This window comes from Pelecanus crispus, chromosome 5 (assembly GCF_030463565.1).
Source record: "Pelecanus crispus isolate bPelCri1 chromosome 5, bPelCri1.pri, whole genome shotgun sequence".
In the NCBI taxonomy this organism is placed as follows: domain Eukaryota; kingdom Metazoa; phylum Chordata; class Aves; order Pelecaniformes; family Pelecanidae; genus Pelecanus; species Pelecanus crispus.
This window is the reverse complement of record NC_134647.1, coordinates 19,126,511-19,151,266: the sequence shown is the minus strand read 5'-3', so window position 1 is coordinate 19,151,266 and position 24,756 is coordinate 19,126,511. Positions and strand designations below refer to the sequence as shown.

Here is a 24,756-nt window from a genome sequence, read left to right as displayed (position 1 = left end):
AAACCTAATTACAGCAGCCGTCTGCCCACTCCCACCTGGAGCCGGTTCCAGCATCCCTTTGCTTCCCTGGCGCCTTTCCGGGCTCGGTTTGTTTAGGATGGGTTTATTGTCACCAGTTGTCCCCACGCCAGCGCAAGTCCTTCCAAGTGCCACGTTAAGGCAGCCGGCTCAGGACGGCTCACAAAACCAGAGCACCGGGAAGGGGCCGAGGCTGCAGTCACGCCTCGCTATAGCCCAGCACCTCGCTGCTGCCTGGTTGGGTTCCACCGGCACCTCGTCCCCAGCCAGAGCAAATCCCAGGCAAATCCCCAGCCAGGAAACCCCAGCCAGGGCAAATCCCCCCGGGGAAGCCGAGCGCAGCGCCTAATCCCGGGGCAGCAGGCGGGCAGGGAGCAGGCAGCCGAGCACTGGGCCCCTGCCCGCGCTGCCCGAGCCCCCGGGGGGATGCTAAGCAGGATTAGACTTTAACCCCGGAGCCCGGGAGCGACGCGACGGCCCTGGCTGCCCCGGCGGGGCCGGGCGATGCCGTGGGGCGGCGGGGGGGAAGCAGGGCTGTGCCGGGCGGCCGTGCCCCGGCGGCCCGGGATGGGGCACGGCACGGCCGGCGGCGGGGGGGGCACGGCGGGGGAGGGCACCGGTGCTGCTCCCTGCCCCCCAACCGGCGCCAGGCCGGGGCCAGGGCAGCGGGAAGGGTCGCCGGGGAAAAGCCGTCTCCGGCAGGCTTGCAGGCAGCGTTGCAGGCAGCTGCCGGCGCCCATTGGCGCGGGCACTGTTGCTAGGGGAGCCCAGCGCCTGCTCATTGGCGCCGGGACTTCCCCACCTGCTGCCGCCCGCCCCGGGCCCCCCGCCCCCCCCCCCCCCACCCCCTCCTAGGGCACGGCGCGGCGGGGGCCCGGGGGCAGCGCTCGGGGCCCGGCCCCGCCGCCCCCCGCCGTGCTGCCGGGCCCCGGGCCGGCGGGGCGGGCGCGGCGTTGCTAAGCGACGGCCGCAAGGGCCGCCGGGGCCGCTCCGCCCCTCTCTTTGTTCGGGGCGGGGGTCCCGGGGGCGCCGCGCCGGGCCCCGCACAGCCCGGCCCGGGCTCCGCGCTCTCTCCCGCGGGCGGGGGGCCGGGAGCCCGGTGCCCGAACCCTTCCCCCGGCGGGGGGGGGCCCGGCGCACCCCCCGCTGCCGGCGCCCCACGTGCTGCCCCCACCCCCCGCCGCCCCGCCCCGCCCGCTCCCACCTGCGCTCCCGGCCCGGCAGCGGCAGCGGCCCCGCGGCGCCCGGCGCTCCCGGCCCCGGCCCCCGCGCATGCCGGCGGCGCGGCCCGCCGCGCGGTGCTGAGCGGACAGCTCCGCCTGACGTCACCGCGCCGCGTCACCGCGCCGCCCGGGGGTGGGCGGGGCCGCCGGGGTGGGCGGGGCCTGGTGGGGAAAGGGGGCGGGGCCTCGCCGGGGCGGGGGCGGGGCGTGCACCGGGGGTTCGCGCACCGGTTCGCACACCGGTTGGTGCACGGGGCCGTGCACCGGCAGTGCACCAGGCCCTGCACCGGAGGGTCTGAGCAAGGCCGTGTGTGCAGCGTGGCGCCACGTGCACCGGCCGTGCGCCGTGCGAGGCGCGCTCGGCCTGCGGCGGCTGCTGCGAGGGCGGCAGCGTGGGGGACGGAGCGCTACGGGGCGCGGGGGCGGGCGTGCAGGGGTGTGGGTGTGAAGAACGCGGGGGAGCCTTGCGTCGGGCGCGCACGGGGTTGCGCTGCCGGCGCGGAGCACGCAGAGTGCCGTGGGCTTTGCGAGGGGCCTGTGCCAGGGCCGCGGGGGACTGCAGCACCTGCGTTGGGAGGGGGCAGATGCACACGGAGGGGGCATCTATAGGGGCTGCCCACCCGTCCCACTGCGAGCGGCCAGGAGATGGAGGCGCGGCGGCGGGTGGGTGGCAGGACATGGCGCTCTGCAGATCTCCCTGGAGTTGGCATCGCCCGGTTGCGGCACCCAGAGACCCCCGGGAAATCCTGGCAGGGACAAGTCTCTTGGCAGCAGCGGCCGTTCCCCTGGCAGCCCCTTCCCAGCCCCACGCCAACGCCGGGGAGACAAAAGCGGGAGCTGCAGCTGGCGGGGGGCTGCGAAGGGGCTGCTGGAGGAACGGCGCTGTGCCCGCCGGCTGCTTCCCCCGCGGGATCTCCGGGGGCCGGGCACAGGGGCCCTGGGCTCAGCCGCTGCCCCGGCGAGCCCTGGGGAAGTGATTGCTCTGCCCACAGCTTCATCTCCATGCAGTTTTCCTGAGCTCAGAGTCTTATTTCTGAAAACTTCAGTACTTTCTCCAATTTGCACCTCTATCTAAAGACAAGCTCAGATCAACAGGGTCATTTCAGAATGAAACCTCTCTTAGCACTCATGTAAAATCCTCTGGGTTTGTATAAGGTGACCAATATTAAATAGTCCAACCTTTAAAGGAAATCAGATTAATCTATTTCTAACACGTTTTCCTGCATACAGAAAACAGACGACTTTGGTTGTTTATGATCACGCCTGCTTTTTGGCTTTTGTCCATGGAAAATCTCTGCTCATTTCTTACTTCTGCATCTTTTCCCTTCTGGCATCTCCTCGTCCCATCGCATTCCCTCTGTTTCTAGTTTTTATATGTTCTTCATTAAACTGCCGCCCACATGACTGCCTTTGCCTATTGCTTGTCTTGGCCTATTCGGGAGAAAAAGGCCTATGAAAATGAGCCGAGCTTGGATGATGGTCCTGTATCTCGGGGTGGGGGTGGGGGGGGAAGATGCTGCCAACCACTTCCTGATGAAAACAGGCTGCTTTGTTCCAGAAAATGAAAGAGACCCTGGAGCGGAGCAGGCTCCTGCCTGCCCTCAGTGCCCTGCCGTGCTCTGTGGCCGCTGGTGCTCCCCAGGGCAGGCGGGATGTGTTTCATGGGGAGGTTGGGATGGGCTCCGCACCAGCCAAAGTAAACCCAGGCACACTTGAGAGCCCCGATGGCTACGAGGCTGCTGGAAGTGGAGCCACAGGCTGGGAACGTGAAGAAAGGCTGGGTCCTCCTCCTTGTCCTTATTCAGCAATGCCTGGCGCCAAGCTGCCACATAGGGCTGCTGGCCTCGCAGCTTCTGGATTGGATCATTCCTGCGCTGGAGGCTCCGTGCGTTCAGCAGACTCTGCCCCAAGCCGGTTCCTCCGGCTCTGTCTGCCCGGGGGCCCCCTCCGGCGGCCGGTGGGATGGTGGCTCTGTGCCGCATACAGCTGGTAGTGGGACAGTGACCCGGCCCCAGGCGGAGGAGCCCACCTCTTTGGTCCCCTTTTGACTCGCAGCCACTGAGGGGTCCCTGGTGCTGCCGCTGGGATCTGCTGCTGCTCTGCCCACCCTCCTTCTGCCCCGGGACAGTGTGCTGCTCTGCACCCAAACGTCTTCTGGCCGCCACTTGCCCCGCTGCATGCCCGCTCCCCCGGCACCCTGCGTGCCCCGCTGCCTTCTGCAGCCCGCGGTCCCTGCTCTGCTGCTCCTGGCCACCCACCCCACCCACCCGTGACCACCGGCCACCTCCTGGGGACGCACAGGCAGAGTCCGGCGCCGCTGACCGCGCTTTCCAGAAGACCCGCGGGCAGCGATTTGAGAAGGGAAACGTGGCCCTTCAAATTCACCAGTGTCGGGGGTTGGGCTGCCCCAGGGAGGGGACGCAGCGGCTGTGCCCGGCCAGCCCCGCGGCGTCCCCCCCCCAAGCCCCGGGAACAAAGGGCCGGCTGTGCCCTAGCCCCGCGGCACCCGCCCGGGGAAATCCGCCCCTAAGCCGGCTCGGGCGTCGTGTCCCGGCGCCAGCCGCGCCGCGGCCCGGGCAAACGCGCTTTCTGAGCGGGCAGCCGGGGCCGGGGGCGAACGCCGCGGCCCGGCCGGTGCCGGGCGCCGGGCCCCGGGCAGCCCCGCCCCGCCTGGCCCCGCCCCACTCCCCGCCAGGCCCCGCCCCACTCCCCGCCAGGCCCCGCCCCACTCCCCGCCAGGCCCCGCCCCGCCCCGCCTGGCCCCGCCCCACTCCCCGCCAGGCCCCGCCCCACTCCCCGCCAGGCCCCGCCCCACTCCCCGCCAGGCCCCGCCCCGCAGGGGAGGGTCGGCGAGGTGGGGTGGAGGGGCCCCCCCGGTCTCCTAGCAACCTCGCCCCGCCCCCACGCCACCCCCCGCTCCCCGCCGCTCCTCCCCGCACCGCCCCGTGACGCGGCGGAGGGAGCGCGGCCCATTGGCCAGGGCGGGCCGCCGGCGGTGACGCGCGGCGGGGCGGGGCCAGGGGGTGACACGTCGGACGGCGGCGCCGCCAGCGGGAGCGGCAGCCGGAGCCGCCCCCGGTCCCGTCCCGGCCATGCGGCTGTCGCTCTTGCTGTCGGTGCTGCGGCCCGCCGGGCCGGTGGCCATCGGCGTCTCGCTGGGCTTCACCCTCAGCCTGCTCAGCGTCACCTGGGTGGAGGAGCCCTGCGGGCCGCCGCCGCGCCCCGCCGCCCGCCCGCGCCCCGACGGCGGCCCCGCGCCGCCCCCCGGCCCCGGCAACGGCAACGCGGCCCGCAGGCCCAACGCCGTGCCCGCCGGGCTGGGCGCCGACAGCTGGGAGCCCCGCGTCGTGCCCTACCGCCCGCCCAGCCCCGGCAGGGCCGCCAAGAAGGCCGTCAGGTGCGGGGGGCCGCGACGGGCCGGGCCGGGCCGGGGGGAGCTGGGCCCCCGCCGCACCGGCGGGGGAAGGGCCGCCGGCGCTAACCGGGCTTTAGATGGAAGTAGCTGCGGCCGAGCCCCGGGGTGCCCGGGCGTGGGCGTGTGTCTGCCGGGCCGGTGGCCGGGGGGGCTGCCTGCCGGGCCGGTGGCCGGGGGGGCTGCCTGCCGGGCCGGTGCCGGGGGGCTGCCTGCCTGCCCGCCCCTGCCTGCTGGGCCGGTGCTGGGGGGCTTTACAGGTGACCCGACAATGTGCTCCCCCCCCCCCCCCGCTGTAGCCACCCAGGGCTGCAGCTGGATTTTTCTCCCTGCCAGTGCTTTTCCTTGCTGCTTCTTTTCCTCCCCTTCTTGCCCCCCCCTTTCTCTTTACCCTCCCTGCCCCTGCCTGCCCTGGGAGCGCCCGGAATAGCGTCGTGCCTGCGCTGCTGCCTGCTGTGCAAAGGTTGCCTGCTGCAGCATGTGCTGCCAGGCGCCCTGCCCTGCCCTGCCCTAAGCAGGGACCCCTCCCGCGGTGGCACGTCCCCACCCAACGCTGCGAACTCCAGTTCTGCTCCGGGGCCGGCTGCAGCCTGTTCCAGTGGCCCCGGAATGAGCGGGAGCAGGCAGTGAAAGGACCTCCTTGTCCCAGCGAGGCGGTGGGCGGACGGAGGGGGCTGAATGGGGCCAGTGTGTGCCCGGCGGCGGCTGGGGGCCGGGGCGGGGGGGTTGGTTCGCTTCCTGCTGCTGCGTGGGGCTGGGAGAATTGAACCTCAAAGTCATTGTGAGTGGGGCAGCTGGGGGCCGCGGCGGGGAGGGGGACACAGCTGGCCCCGTGCTGGCTTCAGCCCCGCCAGCAGGGTCTGGCTTCCCCCGGGGTGGGCAGCATGGGCTCTCCTGCCTGCTCGAGAGCAGCGCATCTGGCAGGGGTGGCTGGATTGTGCTTCCCAGCTCAGCTGCCCTGGCCGGGGCTGGCAGCGCATGGTGGGGTGCCTGGTGGGTCGTGTCCCTGCTAGAGCTGGGGCGTGTAGCCCTGTTTCCCTCTTTTAGCCTCTTTTGTGAGCCTCTGGTTTAGCTGGGCTGGCCAGCTGGTGGGAAGGGAGGGTCCCCTGTGGTCTCAGGTTGGGGGGGAACTCAGCAGAGCACTTTGCTGTGCCTCTGGCCCAGGCATAGTGGCAGACGGTGCCGCTGGGGTGATGTCTTGCGTGTGTGGTTGAAGCCTGGGAGCAATTCCTGCAGAGGAACCGAGGTCAGTGCCATTGGGGGGGACAGGGAAGGTGCAGGCTGAGGTGGGCTGCGGTGCCCCGGAGCCAGACATTCTCTCCCTCCTGCAGGACCCGGTACATCAGCACAGAGCTGGGGATCCGGCAGCGGCTCTTCGTGGGTGTGCTGACCTCCAAGAGCACACTGAACACGCTGGGGGTGGCTGTCAACCGTACGCTGGCCCACCGCCTGGAGCGCCTGGTGTACTTCACGGGCACGCGGGGCCGCAAGGTGCCCCACGGCATGACGGTGGTGACTCACAGCGATGAGCGGCCCATCTGGAACATGTACCAGACCATCAGGTACCTTCTGGACCACTACGTGAATGACTTCGACTGGTTCTTCCTGGTGCAGGACGATACCTACACGGAGGCGCACCGCATCAGCCGCCTGGTCGCTCACCTCAGCATCGACACCCACCTCTACCTGGGTCGCCCTGAGGAGTTCATCGGCGGGGACACCGAGGGACGATACTGCTACGGGGGTTTTGGCTACCTGCTGTCCCGCAGCCTCCTTCTGCTCCTGCAGCAGCATCTAGAGAGCTGCCGCAACGACATTCTCAGCGCACGGCCCGATGAGTGGCTGGGCCGCTGCATCATTGACTACACGGCCATCAACTGTGCCGAGGAGCATGAGGTAGGTCCTGTGGCGGAGATGGCCTTCAGGAGCCTGATCCTGGTCCAGCGTGTTTTCGTGCCCCCTCAGGGACTCCTAGGGCCTGGGGGACCAGCCCTTGCACCCTGTCGTCCTTTGAGCTTGCTGTGCTGGCAGCTGGTGGGGTGGGAGTGCGGGTCGGGGCCGGCTATGACCTATCTCTCCTGGCTGGTGCAGGGCCTGCGTTACCACTACTTCGAGCTGGGGAAGAATGCAGACCTCGAGCGGGAGACCGACCTCCGTTTCCAGAGCGCCTTCACTGTCCATCCCGTGCTGGATCCCCTCCAGATGTACCGGCTGCACAAGTACTTTGCACAGGTGGAGCTGGAGAGGACATACCAGGAGATCCAGCAGCTCCAGGTGAGACCTGGCTTGGCTGGGAGGGTCTGGGCTCCTTCTGTCATCCCTGTGGGCTTTCTGGTAGCTCTGTGTCACCTCTAATATGAGGGTTTTTCACCTGAACCTGCTGTGGAATGGGATCAGCTGAGCCCGTGTGGCTGCAGGGGCAGCGGTGCTGGCTGGAGAGCAGCTTTGGACCCACATGGGTCCTGGAGCTATGGTGGTGGTGGTTCAGGGTGATGGAGCCAGCAGGGCACTGAGGTGTGCCAGCAAAGGCCAGGCAGGGGGGGGAGAAGGTGCAGATCCTGCCAATGGAGGTGGCGTGCCATATTCGGGGTGCTGTTCGGAGGAGATCCGAGCTGCTAGACGGGAGTCAGGCTGAAGGCAGAGTTGTTCTGGCACTGCGATTTGGGCCAGGAGTGGCTGATCTCTGAAGGTCAGGAGTCAGCTTGCCTGCAGCCAGAACTGGAAGGCCTGCCTGCGCCTGCCTTGCTTCTCACTCCTCTGTCTTTCCTCTTGCAGCTGGAGATCCAGAACACCAGCAGCCTGTCTGCTGACGGGGACCATGGTGCCACGTGGCCTGTTGGCATCCCGCCCCCCTTCCAGCCCAAAACCCGCTTTGAGGTGCTGCGCTGGGACTACTTCACGGAGGAGCAGGTCTACGCCTGCGTGGATGGCTCCCCCAAGTGCGAGCTGCGCGGCGCGGACCTGGCGGATGTGGCCGATGTGGTGGCCACGGCCATGGAGGAGCTGAACCGCAAGTACCAGCCGGTGCTCCACGTCCGCAAGCAGCAGCTGGTGAACGGGTACCGGCGCTTTGACCCCACGCGTGGCATGGAGTATACACTGGATCTCCAGGTGGAGGTGGTCACCCAGAAGGGGCACAGCCGCTCCGTCACCAAGCGCGTGCACCTGGTGCGGCCCCTCAGCGAGGTGGAGATCATCCCTATGCCCTACGTGACGGAGGCCAGCCGCATCAATGTTATCCTGCCGCTGACGGCCCATGACCGGGACTACGCTGCCAGCTTTTTGGAGGCTTACGCAGCGGCCGCCTTTGAGAGCAGCGAGAACGCAGTGCTCACCTTCCTCTTCATCTATGACCCCTTTGAGGCCCAGCAGGTCACCCAGAATGACATCTTTGGCCCTGTGAAGGCCCAGATCACCGAGTACGAGCGCAAGTATGCAGAGGTGAAGATCCCATGGATCAGCGTCAAGACGGAGGCACCCTCCCAAATCAAAGTCATGGACATCATCTCCAAGAAGCATCCTGTGGACACGCTTTTCTTTGTGGCCGGCGTGGGGACAGAAGTCACCATCGACTTCCTGAACCGCTGCCGGATGAACACCATCAATAACTGGCAGGTCTTCTTTCCCATCCACTTCCAGGGCTACAACCCTGCCATTGCTTACCACAACCAGGTGCCACCCACCACACTGGACCTGCTGCGGGACGCGGGGCACTTTGACCGTGACATCTTCCACGAAGCCTGCTTCTACAATGCCGACTACATGGCGGCACGCACCCGCATGGCAGGCGATGTGCAGGAGAACGAGGACATCCTGGAGACCCTGGACATCTACGACATGTTCATCAAGTACTCCAACCTCCACGTCTTCCGGGCCGTGGAGCCTGCCCTGCTGCAGCGCTACCGGCACCAGGCCTGCAACCCCCGGCTCAGCGAGGAGATCTACCACCGCTGCATGCAGAGCAGCCTGGAGGGCGTAGGCTCTCGCTCCCAGCTGGCCATGGTGCTTTTCGAGCAGGAGCAGGGAAACAGCACCTGAACCCCGGGGCACGGAGGGGCTGGCCCTGCCCTGCCGTGCCTGCCTACCCACCCCACCTCTTCTGCTGCCCAAATCTGTCTTCCTTCTCCTGGTGGCTGCAGGGATTGCTGGTGCCTGAGCTCATGACTTGCCCCGCTGGGGCTGCCCAGGCCGGGGTCTGCCAGCCAGGGGTACCTGGGTCCTTCTGGAGTGGCCACGGCTGTGCAGACCCCGGGGCAAGGTGGGGGCGGAGTTGCCAAGCTGCGAGCTAGAATGCCCAGCTCCTCACCCCAGAGCTGCTGGCCGCCAGCCTCATCCCTTCATCCTGGCCCCGCTGCCCAGCGGGGAGGCGATGGGCTGCCCTGTCCCCCTTCAAGTGGCACAAGGCCGCCCTGCTGGGGGGCCGTGACTGCCATGGGGCTGGGGGCGATCCTGCACAGTTCCCCCAGTGCCCCAGGACAGGGCTATGTCCCTTGCTCCTTTGGTGCATCATCCTGGTCACACAGGGATGACAGGATGGGGCACATCCCACCCCAAAAAAGCAATAAAGGTTGGTTTGTGGATTTTGCCCCTTGGCAATGAGCCGGAGCACTCCCGGCGAGTGAGGGTGGGGGTCCTGGCCCCCAGGGCTGGTGGGCACAGGGGATGCCAGAGGGGATCCTGCTGTATTCGTGTACCGTGAGCTGCTCCCCATGGGAACCGTGACCCAGGCCGCTTCGGCCTTCGCAGTATTGATAGGACGTCGGAGGTTGCAGCCCTCGGACGAGAGCCTCTGGATAGAGGTGGGAGCCCTCCCTGCCGCGGGGCCGCCCTCGGGGGCGGAGGACACGGTGCCCATCTTGGTGGGCACGGCAGAGGGTTTGGCTGCGCATCTCCTAAGGAGAAAGCGACTGAGGAGCCACTCTCTGCTCCTGGTTTGTATTTAATAGCGGGGAGAGGAGGGGGGGGTGTGTTTACACTAATAAAAGGGCGAGATGAACCAGTGGGTCTGTCTGATTCTTCCCCAGGGGATCTCTGGGTGTCCCACTGGGGCTCTGCGTGGTGGCAGGTGCTGTCTGCTTGTACAAAACTGGGCTGCAGCTGGCTGGACCGCTTCCTCGCAGGGATGCTGCTTTCCACAAGCTGCCAGCAGCACCCACTGCCTGAGCTGGGAGATGACTGCCTCTCCTTAGTGAGGCCGGGGGGAGCCCACCGGCTTAGGGACAGGCCAAGGAGACACATGGAAATACCAGCTTGAACCCCTCAGGCCTCACAGCAGTTCTGCACCAACTGATGCCTGCTGTCCCTGGGGCCATCCTGCTGTCACCACTTGTTACCAGTCACTGGTGGTGCAGGAGGATGCTGAGCCCCTTGCCATGGGGAGCCCCAGTGCCCACGTGCAGTGTGCTGAGCTCTGGGCAATGCCCTCTCTTTCCTGCTGCTGTGAATCCATGATCCTGCTGACTGCCTTTCCAGCCTTCCTCAGCCCTGGCTGTGGGTGGAAAAGCACCACGGTGAGGGGCTGGTGCAGCCGTGTGTCCTCCCACACATGCTGTCCCCATACCAGCATTCATGGGCCGTATGTGAGTAATGGGGGACCCCTGGCCCACGTTGGAGCAGAGGTTGGGTGCCCAAGTGGGGTGAACTCTGCCCTCCAGCATCTGGAATCAGCTCCAAAGGAAACTCCTGGGCCAGAAACCGCATCTGAGCACTGTCTTGAATTATTACTGTTGGACTCCTGATGAATCATTACTGTCTGGGCTGGTTTCACCCTTTTTCAGGCTGTTTTGCATCTCAGGGCTTCTCAACTTCTTGTCATTTCTAGTTCCCTGCTGCCATGGTGCTGGGTCAAGCACAGCACCGTGGTCCTGCCCTGGACTGTCTCGCCCTATCTCGGCTCCTATTTGCAGGATGAGAAGTGGGGACCGTGTCCCCCGCCCACGCTGCCTGCTCCAGGCATGATTTTCATGGCTCCACACGCTCTTCCCACCAGTCCTTTGGTCATCACGTTTTACTTGTTCGCGAGACACCCGTATCAAAGAGACATCCCAAAGAAATTAACTGAACCTACTCACTGTTAGTTAACCAGGCTGTTAGTGCTCAGCAAAACTCATGGAAAGCCCCTGGGCTGTGTGGCATGCCTTCCCCAAAGATACCTCATTCGTGTATTTTTGCTCTGGCCTTCATACCCACAGTGTAGGAGCGTATATGTTTAAATATAATTTTATTTTATTTCAGATAATAACCATTAGCTTGCTCTGAGCATTTCTATCTTTGATCTTCCCTGAACGCATCCTTAATTCCCTTTAAATGCGAATCTGGGACAGAGCGAGGCAGATAGAGGTGCGTGAGGGATACATATCTCCTCTGAAAAGCAGACTTGGGAGTCGGATGTGATTAGGTGTTAGAAGAGTATCCAAATGGTAACAAAGCAAACTGGCTTCAAATCAGGTTGGCTGCGAAATGAAACGCTGAGCTGTCATTTAATTGTCACAAGATGGTCTAGATAGAGTTGCGCTTGTCTCCTCTTTGCTGTTTACCCAGACGGAGTTAGAGCTATTTGCATACCTAATGCCCCGCACTAGCAACAGCAAGGAAGCCCACACCCCCCCGCCCCCCCCCCCCCCCCCGTCTCCCAGCACCAAATGACAGTCCCCGGGGCACTCCGAGCACAGTTACTGCTCCCTTTTAAAAGGGAGCTGGCAGTGTTTGAAGCCGTTTTGGTGTTTGCCAAGTTATTTGCAGCCTTGCAACATGCTGAAACCCCCCTCTTGCCTGCGCAGGGCTGGCAGGTGCAGGCAGGGCGCTGGACCGGGACAGTGACACCCTTGAAAGAGGCAGGGAGGAGCAGCCCTGGGTGCTGACGCAGCAGCTGAGCAAACAGGGACTTTCTGCAATCCCTATTCAGGTTTGACCGGTACTTCCATATAACGTGCTAATTTTTGCACAGATGTGGTTGCCGAGGCAGAACAGTGAAAGGGCAATTTTCCCAACGGGGCAGAAGACACATGTCTGCTGCCTGTAGATTTCTGCTTCCCTCAAGGAAATTTTCTAAATGTGTTACTGGCTCACCACAGCCTTCAAGAAGAGGCTCACCACAGCCTTCAAGAAGAGCAGCACAGGTTCCTCCTGGGGAGTTTTTTGGAGGAGGGTGTGAAGGGTTGGTTGAGAGCAAAGCACTCTACAGCATGAGAGGGGCTGACTGGGCACCCCAGGGCTGGCCGGGCACCTGCCTCCCCTCTTCTTCCTGCACCATGGCAAGGAGAGGGACTTAAACCAGGGAAAACCCAAGCTGATGCTCTGCTGTTCTGCCCCCTCCAGATTTGTTCCCCCGGTGTGGTCATTCAGGTGCCTCTCTGCAAATGCAGCAGTGAGCCTGCAAGCGGGGAAGGCAAAGTCTGCTCCTCCAGCCCTGCTTGGGTCACTTCTGGCTGTATTAAACCCCGTGGCAGAGTTACTTCAGCCCCGTCAAAGTTAATCAGCTCGATAGCTGAACTTTGGGAGGATGTAGGAAGTGAGGCCATGCCAGGACACAGCTGGAGGGCAAGGCGAAGCGCAGTGCCCTTTTGTCCCTGTGCTTTCATTGGGAAGGGGCCAGCAGTGCCTCTCTGCCTGTCCCACAGACCGGCTCCGCCAGCCGCAGAGGGGGACCCAACCCCAGCAAACATTTCCTCCCAGCTGCAAGCAAAGGCAGGAGAAGCTGTGCTGCTTAAGGAGGAGTAGGCAGGGAGATGCTGGGCTTTGCCTGCGCCCAATGCTCTGGGTCACAGCCCAATGTGCTGCTGAGCCCCTCCAGAGGGTGCGGGGGGCTTTGGCCAGGGGCTTTTCTGGCCAAGCTCAGGGAAATCAGAGCCTTTCGATGAAGAGGGAAACAGCCATTAGCTGTAAGTGCAGGCAGGGCTGCTGCCAGTGTCTGCCTGCCCGCAGGGGTTTCCCTGCACGGGATGTCCCCTCCAGGGACACACAGCCCCAGCGCAGGCAGACTGCAGGAGTCTGAAGCTCTGGGGCTGGGGGGAGAGGCAGGCAGCTCGGTTGGATTTTGATTTTAATTGCCTCCTTGGTTTTTCCAGCCTGCTTGCTTGCTCGCTGTCAGGGGCCAAGTGCTGGAAAGCGAGAGCTGCGTCCCCCTGCCTGGCCCCACCGATGGGCACCACCAGTCCATTTTCCTAGCAAAGGGGCTGTGGGGAAACAGCCAGGAGCAAAGCAGCGAGCTTGGCACGCTCAGGTCATCGGGAAATGCTGAGGGTCACTCCTTTCTCCAGCATCTCTGGGCAGGAGACGATAGGGAGGAGGTGACAGCAGCCAGGCCACATGTCCCATTGCACTCCAGGATTCACTTCCAGCCCCTCTGCTCCCAAGCTGGATGGTTTGTTTTCTTTGAAACGCAGATTTTCCCTGGGAACAGCAGTAACTGTGGTGTGTGGCAGTGGAGGCACGGTAGGAAGTGTCTGAGGAGATGCTTGTGCCATGGGCAGAAGGGATCCTCGCCAGTGGCTCCATCCTGGTGCCCCCTCCCTGGGGCCGGCACCGCATCCTGCAGGAGCCGAGTCTGTCCGGGTTGTCACCTCCACGGTGACATGAACCATCACCAGCGCAGCCAGTCCTGCCACGGTCGGGTGCCTGGCATTTGTCCAGAGGGCTGCGCTTGTTAAAATTAAGGGCCTGTTTTACTATAGTGGATCCCCTTCTAATTATGCCCCAGCTATTTCATGTGGCTCATTACAGGCGATTCAAGCAGCGCTGGGCTGGGCTGACAGCGTTTTGCAGCCCGGTGAGCCCCGGGTGGCAGTGGCCCTGCCTCTGGGGAGGACCAGACCCCCCGTGGGCCTTGGACGGGCACAGCGTGGGAGGGGGCACCTGAGGGTCACAGTGCTGCGGTTTGGGGCTGGCCCTGGGGTGCTAAAGCTGGGTCGTCCCACTGGTTCTCCTCAGCCCAGCACCATCTGCACCGGGACATCAGGCACAGTGCAGGCAGGGGGGATGCGGGGTTCACCTCACCTGCCTGTCCTGTTTGGAGGCTGTGGGAGATCCTGCAGGAGATGTCACCTCCAGGTGCCACCGGGAAGTTGCCAAATTAAGGAACGGAAGCACTGACAGCAACAGATGAAAATTACGTCAAATCTTCGCTAGGTCACCCACTACAGGGCTCCGGGACCTGTCCTGAGGCTGCTTTGCCAGCAGCCTCGGGGAGCTGGGATGGGCCATCCACAAGGCTCAGCCTTTCCTTTGGCTATGCTTCACTCCTGCTCCTCCAAAATAATTTTTATTTTCTCCTAGGCATAGGATCTGGCTTTGTGGGAGTTTTTCCAGAAAGCTGCTTGCCGGAGCTGGGAGATGAGGCGCCGGAGCAGCATCTCAGTGAGCATGGCATAGCACTGCACCCAGTCCTCGCTCCCCTGCCCTCCCCAGCCAGCACCACCACATCCTTCAGGATTTTTATCAGGATCTGGTCCTTCCTCAGTGTGTCCTCCAGCACCTTCAGCACTGTGCACTGGGCTCGACATGCGATCCTGCTCTCCTCCTTGCTCAGTTCTTCTGACACATTCGCTGCTGGGCAGGAGGCAGCAGGAGCTCCTGGTCACAGCCTTGGTGTGGATTAAGGTGGCTTTGTGGTGGGACATCCCAGAGGGGCAGATGGGTCAGGACCCGGTGGCAGGGACAGCCTCATCCCAAAGGACCCCAAAGGGACCTGATCCTCTTACCAGGTAATGAAAAGATGTGGCGGATGTAGCTATTTCCCCACTTTTCACTTTAGGACCCAACCCTAGTGCTCCCCTCGCAGGGCATGGTGTGAGCTGTGGGGTAGGGTCTTGTGTCCCAGCAGCACCCGCTTAACCTGGGCATCTTCAGCCCTCGCTGGTTTAGAGGGAAACCTGTGGTGCCCGGTGCTGGCAGCCTCCACGGTGAGGCCAGCCCCTGTCTCCTGCTTTGTGTCCTCTCTCTGTGCTGCAGGGTGGCCAGGGTGAGTGGAGCAGGGTCCAGAGGAGTCAGGAGCTGGAGGAGCACCTCTGCCCGGGACAACCCCAGGGCCTTGCCCCAGCAGGGCCCCCCTTCACCCCCACCCATCCTCCACCTCCCCCGTTTCAGTTTCACGCCGCACCCCTTGCCCACAGCACCCCTAGGGGTCCTGCTGGAGGTCCCACCGAGGGACAGCTGACGGTGCCCCTGGCATCTCACCTGCGCCATGACCCCACCGGGGGGACGGGGCCCATGGCCTGCAGTGGGTGCCGGAGGAACCGGCAGCTGCTGGCACCGTGCTGGGGGTCCCGTGTGGGGCAGTGCCGGTGCAAGCACTGGCCTCTAACTGATGGGGCTGAGCCTGGTGCTGGCAACGGGTGTGGGAGCAGAGGGGCCGCGGGTACCCCGGGGGGGCACCCCACAGGCAAGCGGGTCCTGCACGGGGTCCTGGGTGTTGGCAGGGATGCGGGGTGCTGCTCCAGCACAACGCAGTGGTGGAGCACCCCTCAAAGCACCCCCAGACCATGTTTCTGCCCTCCCGACCTGCCACCCACCCTGCAGCAGCCCCTGGAGGGGGGCAGAAGCCCATCCTCCCCATTGCACTGCCTGCCTGGGGCTGATAGAGCCCGGTGGGGCACTGGTGGGGTGCCTGCTCTGCCCCCAGGGAGTGATTTGAGGGCTGGGGTACAGCTCTGGCAGTTCCCGCTGCTGGTGCCCAGCCAGCAACCACCACAGGCTGGGGCTCAAAGAGCCGGGCAGCGGGCAAAGCTTTCTGTGGGCAGCGATGCAGAGATGCGCACCTTTGGGTGACCTGGCATGCTGGCTCTTGTGGTGCCCAGCACGTGGGTGCAGGGCTGTAACGTGGTCCCTGTGTCCCACCACCGCCTCCCCCCCAGGTGGGACCAGCTCCCCCACCTCTCTGCCCCCCGAGCCCTGCCTGCTGCCCCCAGTCCTCACAGGCAGCTCCGGACCTACTTGTGCCTCTTTATTAGGGAGCGTTTGTACATTTATAAAACAGTGACGCACATCTCTCACGTTCACCAGCACGAGGGCATTCGCGCCAGTCCTCCTGCCACGGTGCCCGTGCCCACCCTGCTCAGGGCTCACTGCTGCTGCTGGCAGGGAGGGAGCCACATCCTGCAACCCCCCACCCGCCGCAGGAGACCTTGGTGTAGGGCTGGCTGGTACAGCCGTGGCACGTCCCCGGGCTAATGCGTGGCACCCCTCCGGGGACAATCCTGCTTGCAGGTGGATGTGGGGAGACCCCATGGGCAACTGGCACGGGGTGCTCTGGAAGGGCTCCCCAGGGAGCACTGCTGTGCCTGCCCTGCTGGGGGGCTTGCTGTGTGTCCTCCCCCTTGCAGGGGGACATGAGACACCATGCAGCCAGGTGTTTGCACCGAAGGGCAACATGTTTCCATGTGGGTGCATATTCTGGGGGGCTGCTGGGCCATGCATACCCAGAGCCAGGGCTGCCGAGCACATCACCAGGCTGGTGCTCCAGTCCCTGCCCTGCGTCTCCCACGTGTGGGGCCCCGGGGGCTGCAAGGATGATGGCTCCTCCTGCATCTATGGCTTTGGCCACGGCGCGGCATGGCCGTGTTCCGTCTGCGGGCACCAGGGATGGGGACCAAACCAGCAGGGCCAGGGGCTGCCTGGATCAATGCCAGCCTCCCCCAGAGGTCCCACATTCCTACCCTGGGGTCCCCCTCTCTGCTGCATGTGTGTGTTGAGGGGGCTTTGCCAGCCCGCCCCCCCCTGAGATATTTTGGGGCAGTTTGCCCTGCGCTGGTGTCTGCTACAGTGGAGGGGGAGGAGGCAATGTCCAGCAGGACACGGGGAGTGCCGTGGGTCCTGCCGTGGGTCCTGCCATCTCGGGGCAGGCAGGAGGGCTGTGGGTGCCGGTGCTGGCCGATGCTCTGGCCGGCGGGTCAGGCTGCGGCTGTCCGGGCAGTGCTGGGCACGGGGCACCCTCCTAACGGTGTACAGTCTGGGGGAGGCACAGCGGGTGCTCAGCACCCGGGGAGTGGGGGGAGTGTGACAAGGGGTACGTGCATGGTGCAAAAGCGGCGACAGGCAGGGGAGCGAGGGCAGGACCCCCCTGCGCTGCCTGGGCTGTGCCGGGCGGTTGCACCAAGGGATGAGCTGCTTTGAGCAATACCTGGGCAAAGAGGATGGGGAGGGCTGGGGGGGCACGGTGGACTCGGGGCAGGAGAGGGGGGAGGCAGTAGGTTTGCAGTGCCTGGGAGCTATCGGGGGCCAACACTGGAGTGTGTGGGGGTCACAGTGCAGGGGTCTGGGAACAGCGATGGGGGGGCTGCAGCCCTGGAAGGCCGCATGAGGCTGGGGAAGGGCGGGCAGATGTTTGGGGGGGTGTCACAGTGGTGGTGGCGGTGCTGGGGGTCAGGGTGGTGCCATGCAGGTGTGGCTGCAGGTGGGGTGTCCCTGGGCTGGCCGGGGGCCCGTGCTGCTCAGAGGGGTGCCCTGCAATGCTGCAGGGAAGGAAGCTGTTCCAGGCACGTCTCTCTCCTGGGGGGGACCATGCAGGGCAGAGACCCCCACCCAGGAGGGCTCAGCAGGGGAGGGCTTGGAGGGGCTCGCAGGAACCCCAGCTTATCCCCTGCATGCTCTGCATCGCCAGGGCCCCTCTGCCCTGCACCCTGCTGCTCCCCCAAGCCCCCCCAGTGTGCCCGTCCCCCTCCACGCCGTGTGCTTGAGACGGCGTCCAAGCCCGTGTGCTGGTGGCAAGCGGAGGGGACAGGCAAAAGGGCTGGGGGGCCGCTCCGGTGCCAGTGCCGAGGCAGCTCCGGCGGCATCGCCAGGGGCGAATGGCGTGGCCAGTCCTGGCAGTGGGGTGGGGGAGGCGGAGGCTTGCGCCCACTGCGCCCGGTGCCGCGTTCCCTCTCCACGCGGACGGTGGGGAGGGGGGTGGCTGCCCCCCCAGTCCCGAGCTGGCCTAGCAGGCGAAGTCCTCGAAGACGCCCTGGTGAGGGTAGTGGTGGCGGTGGTGGTGGTTGGGCAGGATGCCTGCGTTGTAAGCGCCCTCCACGTGCCGGCCCAGTGTCTCGCAGGGGCTCTGTGGGGATGGCAGTCAGTGGGGTGGCCGCAGACCCCCATGCACCCTGCCCCCCCCACCCCCACATCCAGCACACCCTGTCCCCAGAAGCCTCCCTGGGGGCACCCAGCTCTCTGCCACCCTGGGGCTGCCCCAGCTCTGCAGCCTGAGGTCACCAAATGTGGAGCTGCGCTGTCCCTTGCTCCTGGGACGATGTCCCTTCCTCCTGGGGTGGATGCGGATGCTGCCTGGGCCCTGTCCTCGCAGCCCCCCAGGCAGCCCCCCCCCCACCCCACGGGGGTACCTGGTCCTTGAGCTCCTCCAGTCCCAGTGTGGCGATGCTGCCCGAGGGCTTCTTCAGGGGCGGTTTGGAGCGGCGCAGGACCCGGCTCACCCTGTCCCGGATCACCTGGGTGCAAACGGAGGGTCAGCCCTGGACCCGCATGCAGGCAGCACCCCATGTGTGGGCACCCCAGTCTGCACGGACCTGCCTCCTGCTCCCCAGCCTGCCCGGGGGACATGGGGCTGACAGTGGGGACAGCACCTCTGCCCGCCACCCTCCCCATCCTCAGGTCACCAAGGGATGCTGGGGGACCCATCCTCTTCCCACTGCCTCCTGCTGGGAGCTCCCCAATTTGGGGGCTGTAGGTAGCCCTGTGGGGTGGCCACGCACAGCACCACCTCCCCGTGGAGCCCGGTCCCTGCTCTGCACCTTGCTTGCACGCAACGGCCCCGCTCCCGCTGCCGAGCCACAGCCCCGAGGGCTCAGCGCACCTCATAGACATAGTCCAGGATCTCCAGGATGGTGAGGATGCTGGCACCGATGAACAGGCCCATCTGTCCCCCGATGTCCCCTGGGGAGGAGGGGGAGATGGTCACTGGGAGCTGATGTGCAGCCCACTGGAGCCCCAGGTGGGCCAGCGGGGCTGCGGGCAGTGGCAGGGATGCCAGACAGAGGGGGACAGCATGGTCACAGGGACAGAGCCAGCACAACGGAGGGAGCAGGGGACATGTGGGACAGGGGACGGCCAGCAGCATTCCACCCTTCAGCCAGGCTGTGGCTGGCTCCCACCCCATGCGGTCCCTCCCCAGCCAGCCCTATACCCTCCTGGGCTGGGACCCAGAGCTCCGCGCCTCAGGGTCCCAAGGGAAGGTGGGGGGAGTCACCGAGAAGCCCAGCAAGGTCGTAGGCTTTCTTCTGCTCAATGGTCTCGTAGTTGAGTGCCTCAAAGAAGATGTCCAGCACCAGGAAGTTCTCCCTGTGGAGACGCCGCAGTGCTCGGCAAGGAGGGTTGGCCACCCACCCTCCCACTCCCACTACCCCCCAAACCTCGCAACCCTGACCCCCAGCCCCCCAACTCCCAGGTTCTCCCAGGTGCTCCCAGGGCCCAGGTGAGTTATTCAGGCTGGTGTGGTGGGGACATGGAAGGGGCATGTCCCAGGTTAGGAGGGACCATGAGTGGGGAGATGCTGGCAGGAGGGCTGGGAGGCCACAGACGGGTCGGGGAGATGCTCTAGTTGCAGCCATCCCTGGGAAGAGGATGCTGCAGGGACCGCACGTGCCAGGACCTGCTCCCCACACACTGCCAAGAGTGGGGTGGGGGTCCCCCAGGTTCCCAGTGTCCCCAGCCCCCTGCCCACCCCTCCAGCACACCCCGGTGCCAGCAGCTCACCGGATGTAGGTCTCGTTCTTGTTGTACTTGCGGGCGAGGTAGCGCGCCGAGCCCTTGTTGGGGATGCGCACCATAGAGATCTCCTTGCCGTAGCGTGTCAGGTTGCACGGTGTGGGGCAGCTGCAGCGGTCCTGGCTGTCCTCCACCGCTGCGTCTGGGGGCACACACCCGTCGGCATGGCTGCACCCCCTCCCCGGGGGCACCTGGCCAGCCCCCAGCCACCCGCCCGCCGCCGCACCTACCCAGCGTGTGGTCAGCACACTCGATGTACACGTTGGGGGAGCAGATGGACTCGTTGCCTGCAGAGAAGCAGCTGGTTGGGGGTTGGGAGTATAGCCCGCTTGTGGCCCCCACTCTCGACTTGCTCCCCTAAAGGCAGTGGGGCAGGGGTGGCCCCTGGGTGTGGAGGGGATGGGGACGGGTGGCCCTAGGGTGCAGGTTGGCTGGGGCAGGGGTGGCCCCTGGGTGCGAGGCAGACAGGGAAGGAGGTGACCTGGGGTGTAAGGAGGGTAGGACAGGGGCTGACGCAGCATGCAGAGAGGATGGGGTGGTCCCTGTGTGTAGAGGGATGGGGCAGGGGGGACTCTTGAGTGGAGAAGGATGGGGTGGGATGGACACTTGGGTGCAGAGGGATGGGGCAGCGGTGGTACTTGGGTGCAGAGGGATGGGGCAGCGGTGGTACTTGGGTGCAGAGGGATGGGGCAGGGGTGATCCTTGGGTGCAGGCTGTAGGGGGCCAGGGTAGCCCTGGGCGGGACCATCAGGTCATGCGCCGTCATGCCCACCCCTCACCTGGCATGTGGACCATGCGGCAGTGGCAGCTCTGCACCACAGCCTCCTTCTCGCACTGCAGGCGGCAGGCAGCGATGCTGTAGGTGTCGTAGCCGGGCAGCGTCTGCTCCCCCTGCACGCTGGCCCGGCAGTTCCCCCACGGCTGCGGCAGGTAGGTGAGCTGCCGGGGTGAGAAGGGCATCGCTGCAGGGCTGCGCCAGGCTGGGTGCCCGCAGGCACCTCCCCAGGGGCTGTGGGGCATCCTGCCTTACCCGCTGCTCCTGGCAGGACACGAAGGTCTGGAAGCCGGGCGAGACACCAAAGCCCAGCTGATGGATGTAGGGCGGCTCATCCTGGCTGTGGATCTGGACCCGGATGCCAGCTTCGAATGACGTCTCGTCTGCGGGAGAAGGACAGAGGCTGCACGCCTGCACCCACCCAGCACATGCACCCTGGGGCCCAGCACCCCTCCAGTCCCCTGCTTGCCCCATAGTCCCCCCCGGGGTGCCCTGCTTGCCCAGCAGCCCTCCCTCCCAGCACTCCTCGCCTGTGCCCTGCCCGCACCGTGCCCCACTCACTGGTCTCTCTCCAGATGGGCAGGTACTCTTCCTGCTGGATGTCCAGCATGATCTCCAGCCCGTTGCCCATGCCACCCTGGCGGGTCACTCGCGGGTTCCTCCGGTCCCCGTTGAAGGTGTAGCACTTACCGTAGCGTGTGTAGACCTGGGGATAGAGAAAGTGTGTGTGGGGGTGAGGGAGCAAGCAGGGATCTGGCACAGCGTTCTGCAAGCAGGATGAGGTCCAGGGACCCTTTCCAATTTCATGGAGGTGCTGGAAGGGGGGAACAGTCTTGCATGGCCCTTGGAAGGGCTCATCTAAGCCCCCCCACCACTGCCACCCCTCCGCCCTTGCTGCAGGGGGGTGAAGCATTGCTCCCAGCACCCACGGGGCAGCCCAGCTGTCCTGCCCCTGCCAGGAGGGAACTCACGGGGGCAAAGTGCTGGGGGCCGCAGCGCTCTCCCCGAAAGCGGCACTCCACCAGCATGTCCTCGATCTGGTGGCCCAGGCGGTGGAAGAAGCTCTGCATGGTGCGCTCGGAGCGGCGGGGCGGCAAGAAGCGCGAGTAGTTGGCGAGACGTGTCAGCCACACGCGCCGGTCCTCCCCCAGTACGGCCAGCATCTCGGGCACCAGCGAGCGGTTCTCCCAGGCCAGCCCCAGCCACTGCCCCACCGAGTAGAGGTCGGGCTTTGTGAGGCGCAGGAAGCGTGCCCGGTTGGGGTTGCAGAGGGTGACAGCCGGGAAGCGGAGCTGGGGTGCCCAGGCGAGGCGCGCCCGGGTGTGCACGGGGCGCGAGAGCAGGTGGTGCAGGCGGTCGGTGGCGCCGGTGGCCAGCAGCCCAGCGGAGGCCAGGAAGGCCAGGCTCCAGAGCAGGCGGCGCAGGCGGGACTGTGGCCGGGTGCACATGTAGTGCAGCCCGGGGATCCTGGTGGCTCGCAGGATGCCGACAGTGAGCTGGGCAGCGCTGCCGTCCCCAGCCACTGCCAGGTCTTCCCCATCCTGGCAGCAGGCAAGGCGCAGTGGCATGGCTGCAGGCAGGGTGGCTCCTCTGGAAAGTGGGGTGCAGGCTGCTTCCGAGGCTGCCCGGTGTCCCTGGTCCCCTCCAGGGAGCTCTCCCTCCTGGGAGGCTTTTGCTCTGCACCTTCCTGGAAACAAACGTGGCAGACGCCTTCCTGAGCTGTTCCGTGACGGGCGAGGGGAGGGAGAGGAGGGGGCTGCTGCAAACACACGCCTTCCCACAACCTCCATTCAGGAATGGAAAATTCCTCCCCAAGCTGGGGTGGGATGGGAAGGGTGCGTTGCATTACCCCAGGCAGGGTGAACTGGCAGCACTCAGTGCCCCGGCATGGTGGGCACCTGTGTCCGGACAGTGATGCCCTGTCCCAGCCACTCTGTGTGAGCCCTGTGCCTAGGGATGCTGTGTCCCAGCTCGTACCCGTTGTCCCCTGCCCTGGCACTGCAGTCCCCCCGGATCCCTGCCTGGACCCCCAGGGTCCCCAGCTGCAGCTGCTTTGGGGCTGGGAGCCCTGCCCCACAGAGGCAGGACAGTGCCAGGCCTGGGGGCCATCGCCTCCTGCCAGCGCTGCTCGGGGCCACACGTGTACCTTGGTCCCCAATGCTGTACCCTGGTATCCTCTGTCCTGGACCTGGGGACCCCAGTGGATCTGGGCCCTGTGGGGTGGGAGAAGTGGGGCCGTGGGGCAGGCGGAGTAGAGCCGTGGGGCGGGAGTCTGCGTGGGAGCCCACCTGAGCCCGGCGGGCGCTTTGAAGTGACGGCGAGGCTGTGATCAGAGCGCGGCAGCGGTGGGGGGGGGGGGGGGGGGGGGGGTGGGGGTGTCTCTGCACCAGGCTGTCAGCGCGGCTGGCAGGGCCCCGACAGCCTGTCAGGGCGCCTTCAAACCTCAGCACCGCGCTCCCTGGCAGCCTCTCATCTCCCGGTGCTGCCGCCGCTCCCAGGCACCTGCCTCTGGCACCGGCCTTGCTGAGGTGCGGGCTGGCCCCGGGAGGGTCCCGCGGCCTACGCAGCCCTGGGCAGGAGCGGGGCAGCGGTGAAAGGGGGGGGCTGGAAAGAGGGGAGCTCCTGCTCGCCTCAGCAGTGACTCCCTGCACCGTCCACGCTGCCGCCCTTGCTGCCTGAGCCAGGCGCGAATCTGCGGCATCCCGGGGACCCGCTCAGGATCCAGGCTGGCAGCTTGGCGACGGGCGCAGGAGGGAGGACGCCAGGCGCGGGGTTTGGCCGCGGGGAATGGGACGGGCGCCGAGGGAGGCGAGCGGAGGCGGCACCTCCGGTGCCCAGGGGTGGCAGGGCACTTCCCTCCCGCCCCAGGCCCGCCGCAGGCCCTGCCCCGTAGCAGGGGGGAGCCCAGGGGCGGGCAGCGGCCCCGCTCCGGCCCTCGCCCGCCCGGGCCAGGGCCCGGCGCCGGCCGCCGGCAGCCGCAGGCCGGGCGGTGGGGGCCGGGCTCCGGCAGGGGGCAGTAGGGCCCCGCGCCTGGGACGCCCAGGGCGGCAGCGCCGTCGCGCAGGGCGCCCCCTGCCGGCGCCCCCGCGCCCGGCCCGGCCGGCAGCGCCCGGGATGCCCGCGCTGCTGCTTGCTTTGCTGCTTGCTTTGCTGGAGGAGCAAATGCTCCCGCGGGGCCACAGTGCTTCCCCGGGGCAGAGCGCAGCTCCCTGGGGACGTGAGGGCTGGGGAGCAGCCACACGGCCCCAGAGCTGTCACCGGTGCTGGCGCCGTCCCCGCCACGGCACAATGCCGGTGTGAGCAGGAGCGCTGCCGCGGGCTCCCTGCTCTCTGCACCCTCAGGACCGGCCCAGTGGGTCACCCCACCCCACACTGAGCTGGTCCCCTCCAGCTTGTGTGTCCCTGCACCATCCCCGGGACACGGCTCAGCCCCCCGCCCCAACCTGCCGCCGTGCCGGCGCGTCTGCGTGGGGCTGCTTGAGCTGGCTCGGCTCCTTGCTGAGATTTATTGTGGCTCCAAGAGCCGGAGGCTGCCAGCCTGATACCATCAGCCCCTTGCACACCAGGGCAGCTTTTATATTAGTTTTCTTTAAATGGAGGATGAGCTTCCCAGGCTGGAGGAAATGTCATTTCTCTGAACGCTTCCATCTCATGTCGGTTCAGACATCTCCAGGCATCATCGCAATCACCCTGGAGTGGAGCGAGGGATGGGGACAGGATTCAGAGGCTGGGACACGTGGGGACAGACAGCTCAGGCACAGGCACAGTGTTGGGCAGGGCTGGAGGAGAAGGTCCGGCGGCGGTGGTGGCCTTGTCCCCTGTCCCCTGCAGCCCCAGGCAGGCAGGCACGGCTGCAGGGGTGCGTGGGGAGGGCAGGGGTGCCCGTGGCGCTCAGCTGAGTTACTCACTTGTCGGCTGCCAGGGTGCCGAGGCCAGCTGTGAAATCGCGCTAGCGAGAGCACAGCACAGTCCTGAAGCGCTTTGCCTTTCCAGCATGACAAACCCAATTAGATAACAGGGAGTGCATGAGGAGGAGGAAGGGCAGAGGAAAGCCTGCCTGCACCAGGAACATGATTTCTTCCTCAGAGCTGACCCAGAAAAGCACCTTGCAGGGCTGGAGCACATGTGTCCAGCTGGGGACAGCGCCTGGGGCGTGGGCCCCCCAGGCACCCTGCTCCGCTTGCCAGGCACCCATGGGTGCTGCAGCCTCCGGGCTGGGGCGGCGGGATTCCCACACCGCATGCTGCTCTTCCTGCTCAGCCACCGCACGCCGGCATCCCCGTGCCACACTCACATGCAGGGGAGACCCCATTACGGAGGTAATTTCTCAACACAATTTCTCATTTCCCTGCTCTCTGCCGTGGAGACACGCTGACCTTGACAGAAATAGCTGCTTGCGCCTTAGCAGGCGGATCCCAGCCAGAGATCGCCAGGGACCTTGGCATCCTCCTCCTCACCTCACACAGCCCTGGGGCCCCCCAAGTCCCCTCCACTCCCCTGGGGCCAGCTGTCCTGCCCCCCTGGTGTGGGGAGCCCTGTGGGAGCAAGGTGCTGGCCCCCAGCATCCTCACCTTGGCTCACGCCAGCCCACCCACAAGCACAAGGATCAGGCCCACGCATTCCCAGTCCCCCAG

General features: G+C 65.8%; 2 protein-coding genes across 6 annotated transcripts in view; one reads left to right on the top strand and one right to left on the bottom strand.

Moving 5' to 3' along the window:
* The first annotated feature begins 4,333 nt into the window (after positions 1 to 4,333).
* On the top strand, positions 4,334 to 8,691 carry CHPF (chondroitin polymerizing factor). Of its 3 annotated transcripts, XM_075710985.1 has the most exons (5): positions 4,334 to 4,500; positions 4,573 to 4,638; positions 5,985 to 6,549; positions 6,745 to 6,927; positions 7,429 to 8,691. In XM_075710985.1, the coding sequence occupies exons 1-5, from the start codon at positions 4,334 to 4,336 to the stop codon at positions 8,689 to 8,691; spliced, it is 2,244 nt and encodes a 747-aa protein (XP_075567100.1). The 3 variants fall into 3 exon arrangements, with proteins under 3 accessions (XP_075567100.1, XP_075567101.1, XP_075567099.1); XM_075710986.1 differs by lacking the exon at positions 6,745 to 6,927; XM_075710984.1 differs by having other exon boundaries at positions 4,334 to 4,638.
* Positions 8,692 to 17,563: 8,872 nt separating this feature from the next.
* The window catches only part of ASIC4 (acid sensing ion channel subunit family member 4), a 63,966-nt gene continuing 56,773 nt past the window's right edge, over positions 17,564 to 24,756 (bottom strand). The window contains exons 2-10 of one of the 3 annotated variants that reach the window (XM_075710847.1): positions 20,684 to 20,828; positions 20,378 to 20,505; positions 20,127 to 20,286; positions 19,578 to 19,634; positions 19,336 to 19,489; positions 18,830 to 18,921; positions 18,437 to 18,516; positions 17,967 to 18,071; positions 17,564 to 17,683 (exon numbers count right to left, since the gene is read on the bottom strand). In XM_075710847.1, coding sequence (XP_075566962.1) covers positions 17,564 to 17,683; positions 17,967 to 18,071; positions 18,437 to 18,516; positions 18,830 to 18,921; positions 19,336 to 19,489; positions 19,578 to 19,634; positions 20,127 to 20,286; positions 20,378 to 20,505; positions 20,684 to 20,828 — 1,041 coding nt within the window. Of the gene's footprint in view, positions 17,684 to 17,966; positions 18,072 to 18,436; positions 18,517 to 18,829; positions 18,922 to 19,335; positions 19,490 to 19,554; positions 19,635 to 20,126; positions 20,287 to 20,377; positions 20,506 to 20,683; positions 20,829 to 24,756 lie in introns of all 3 variants that reach the window. The other 2 variants (XM_075710848.1, XM_075710849.1) reach the window with 2 other exon arrangements.

What these genes read in the sequence shown, in the direction of transcription:
- CHPF (XM_075710984.1), top strand. Translation starts at nt 4,334, where the DNA reads ATGCGGCTGTCGCTCTTGCTGTCGGTGCTGCGGCCCGCCGGGCCGGTG. An exon ending in GCCGCCAAGAAGGCCGTCAG is followed by an intron (nt 4,639 to 5,984) that starts GTGCGGGGGGCC and finishes TCCCTCCTGCAG; the next exon opens with GACCCGGTACATCAGCACAG. An exon ending in ACTGTGCCGAGGAGCATGAG is followed by an intron (nt 6,550 to 6,744) that starts GTAGGTCCTGTG and finishes TGGCTGGTGCAG; the next exon opens with GGCCTGCGTTACCACTACTT.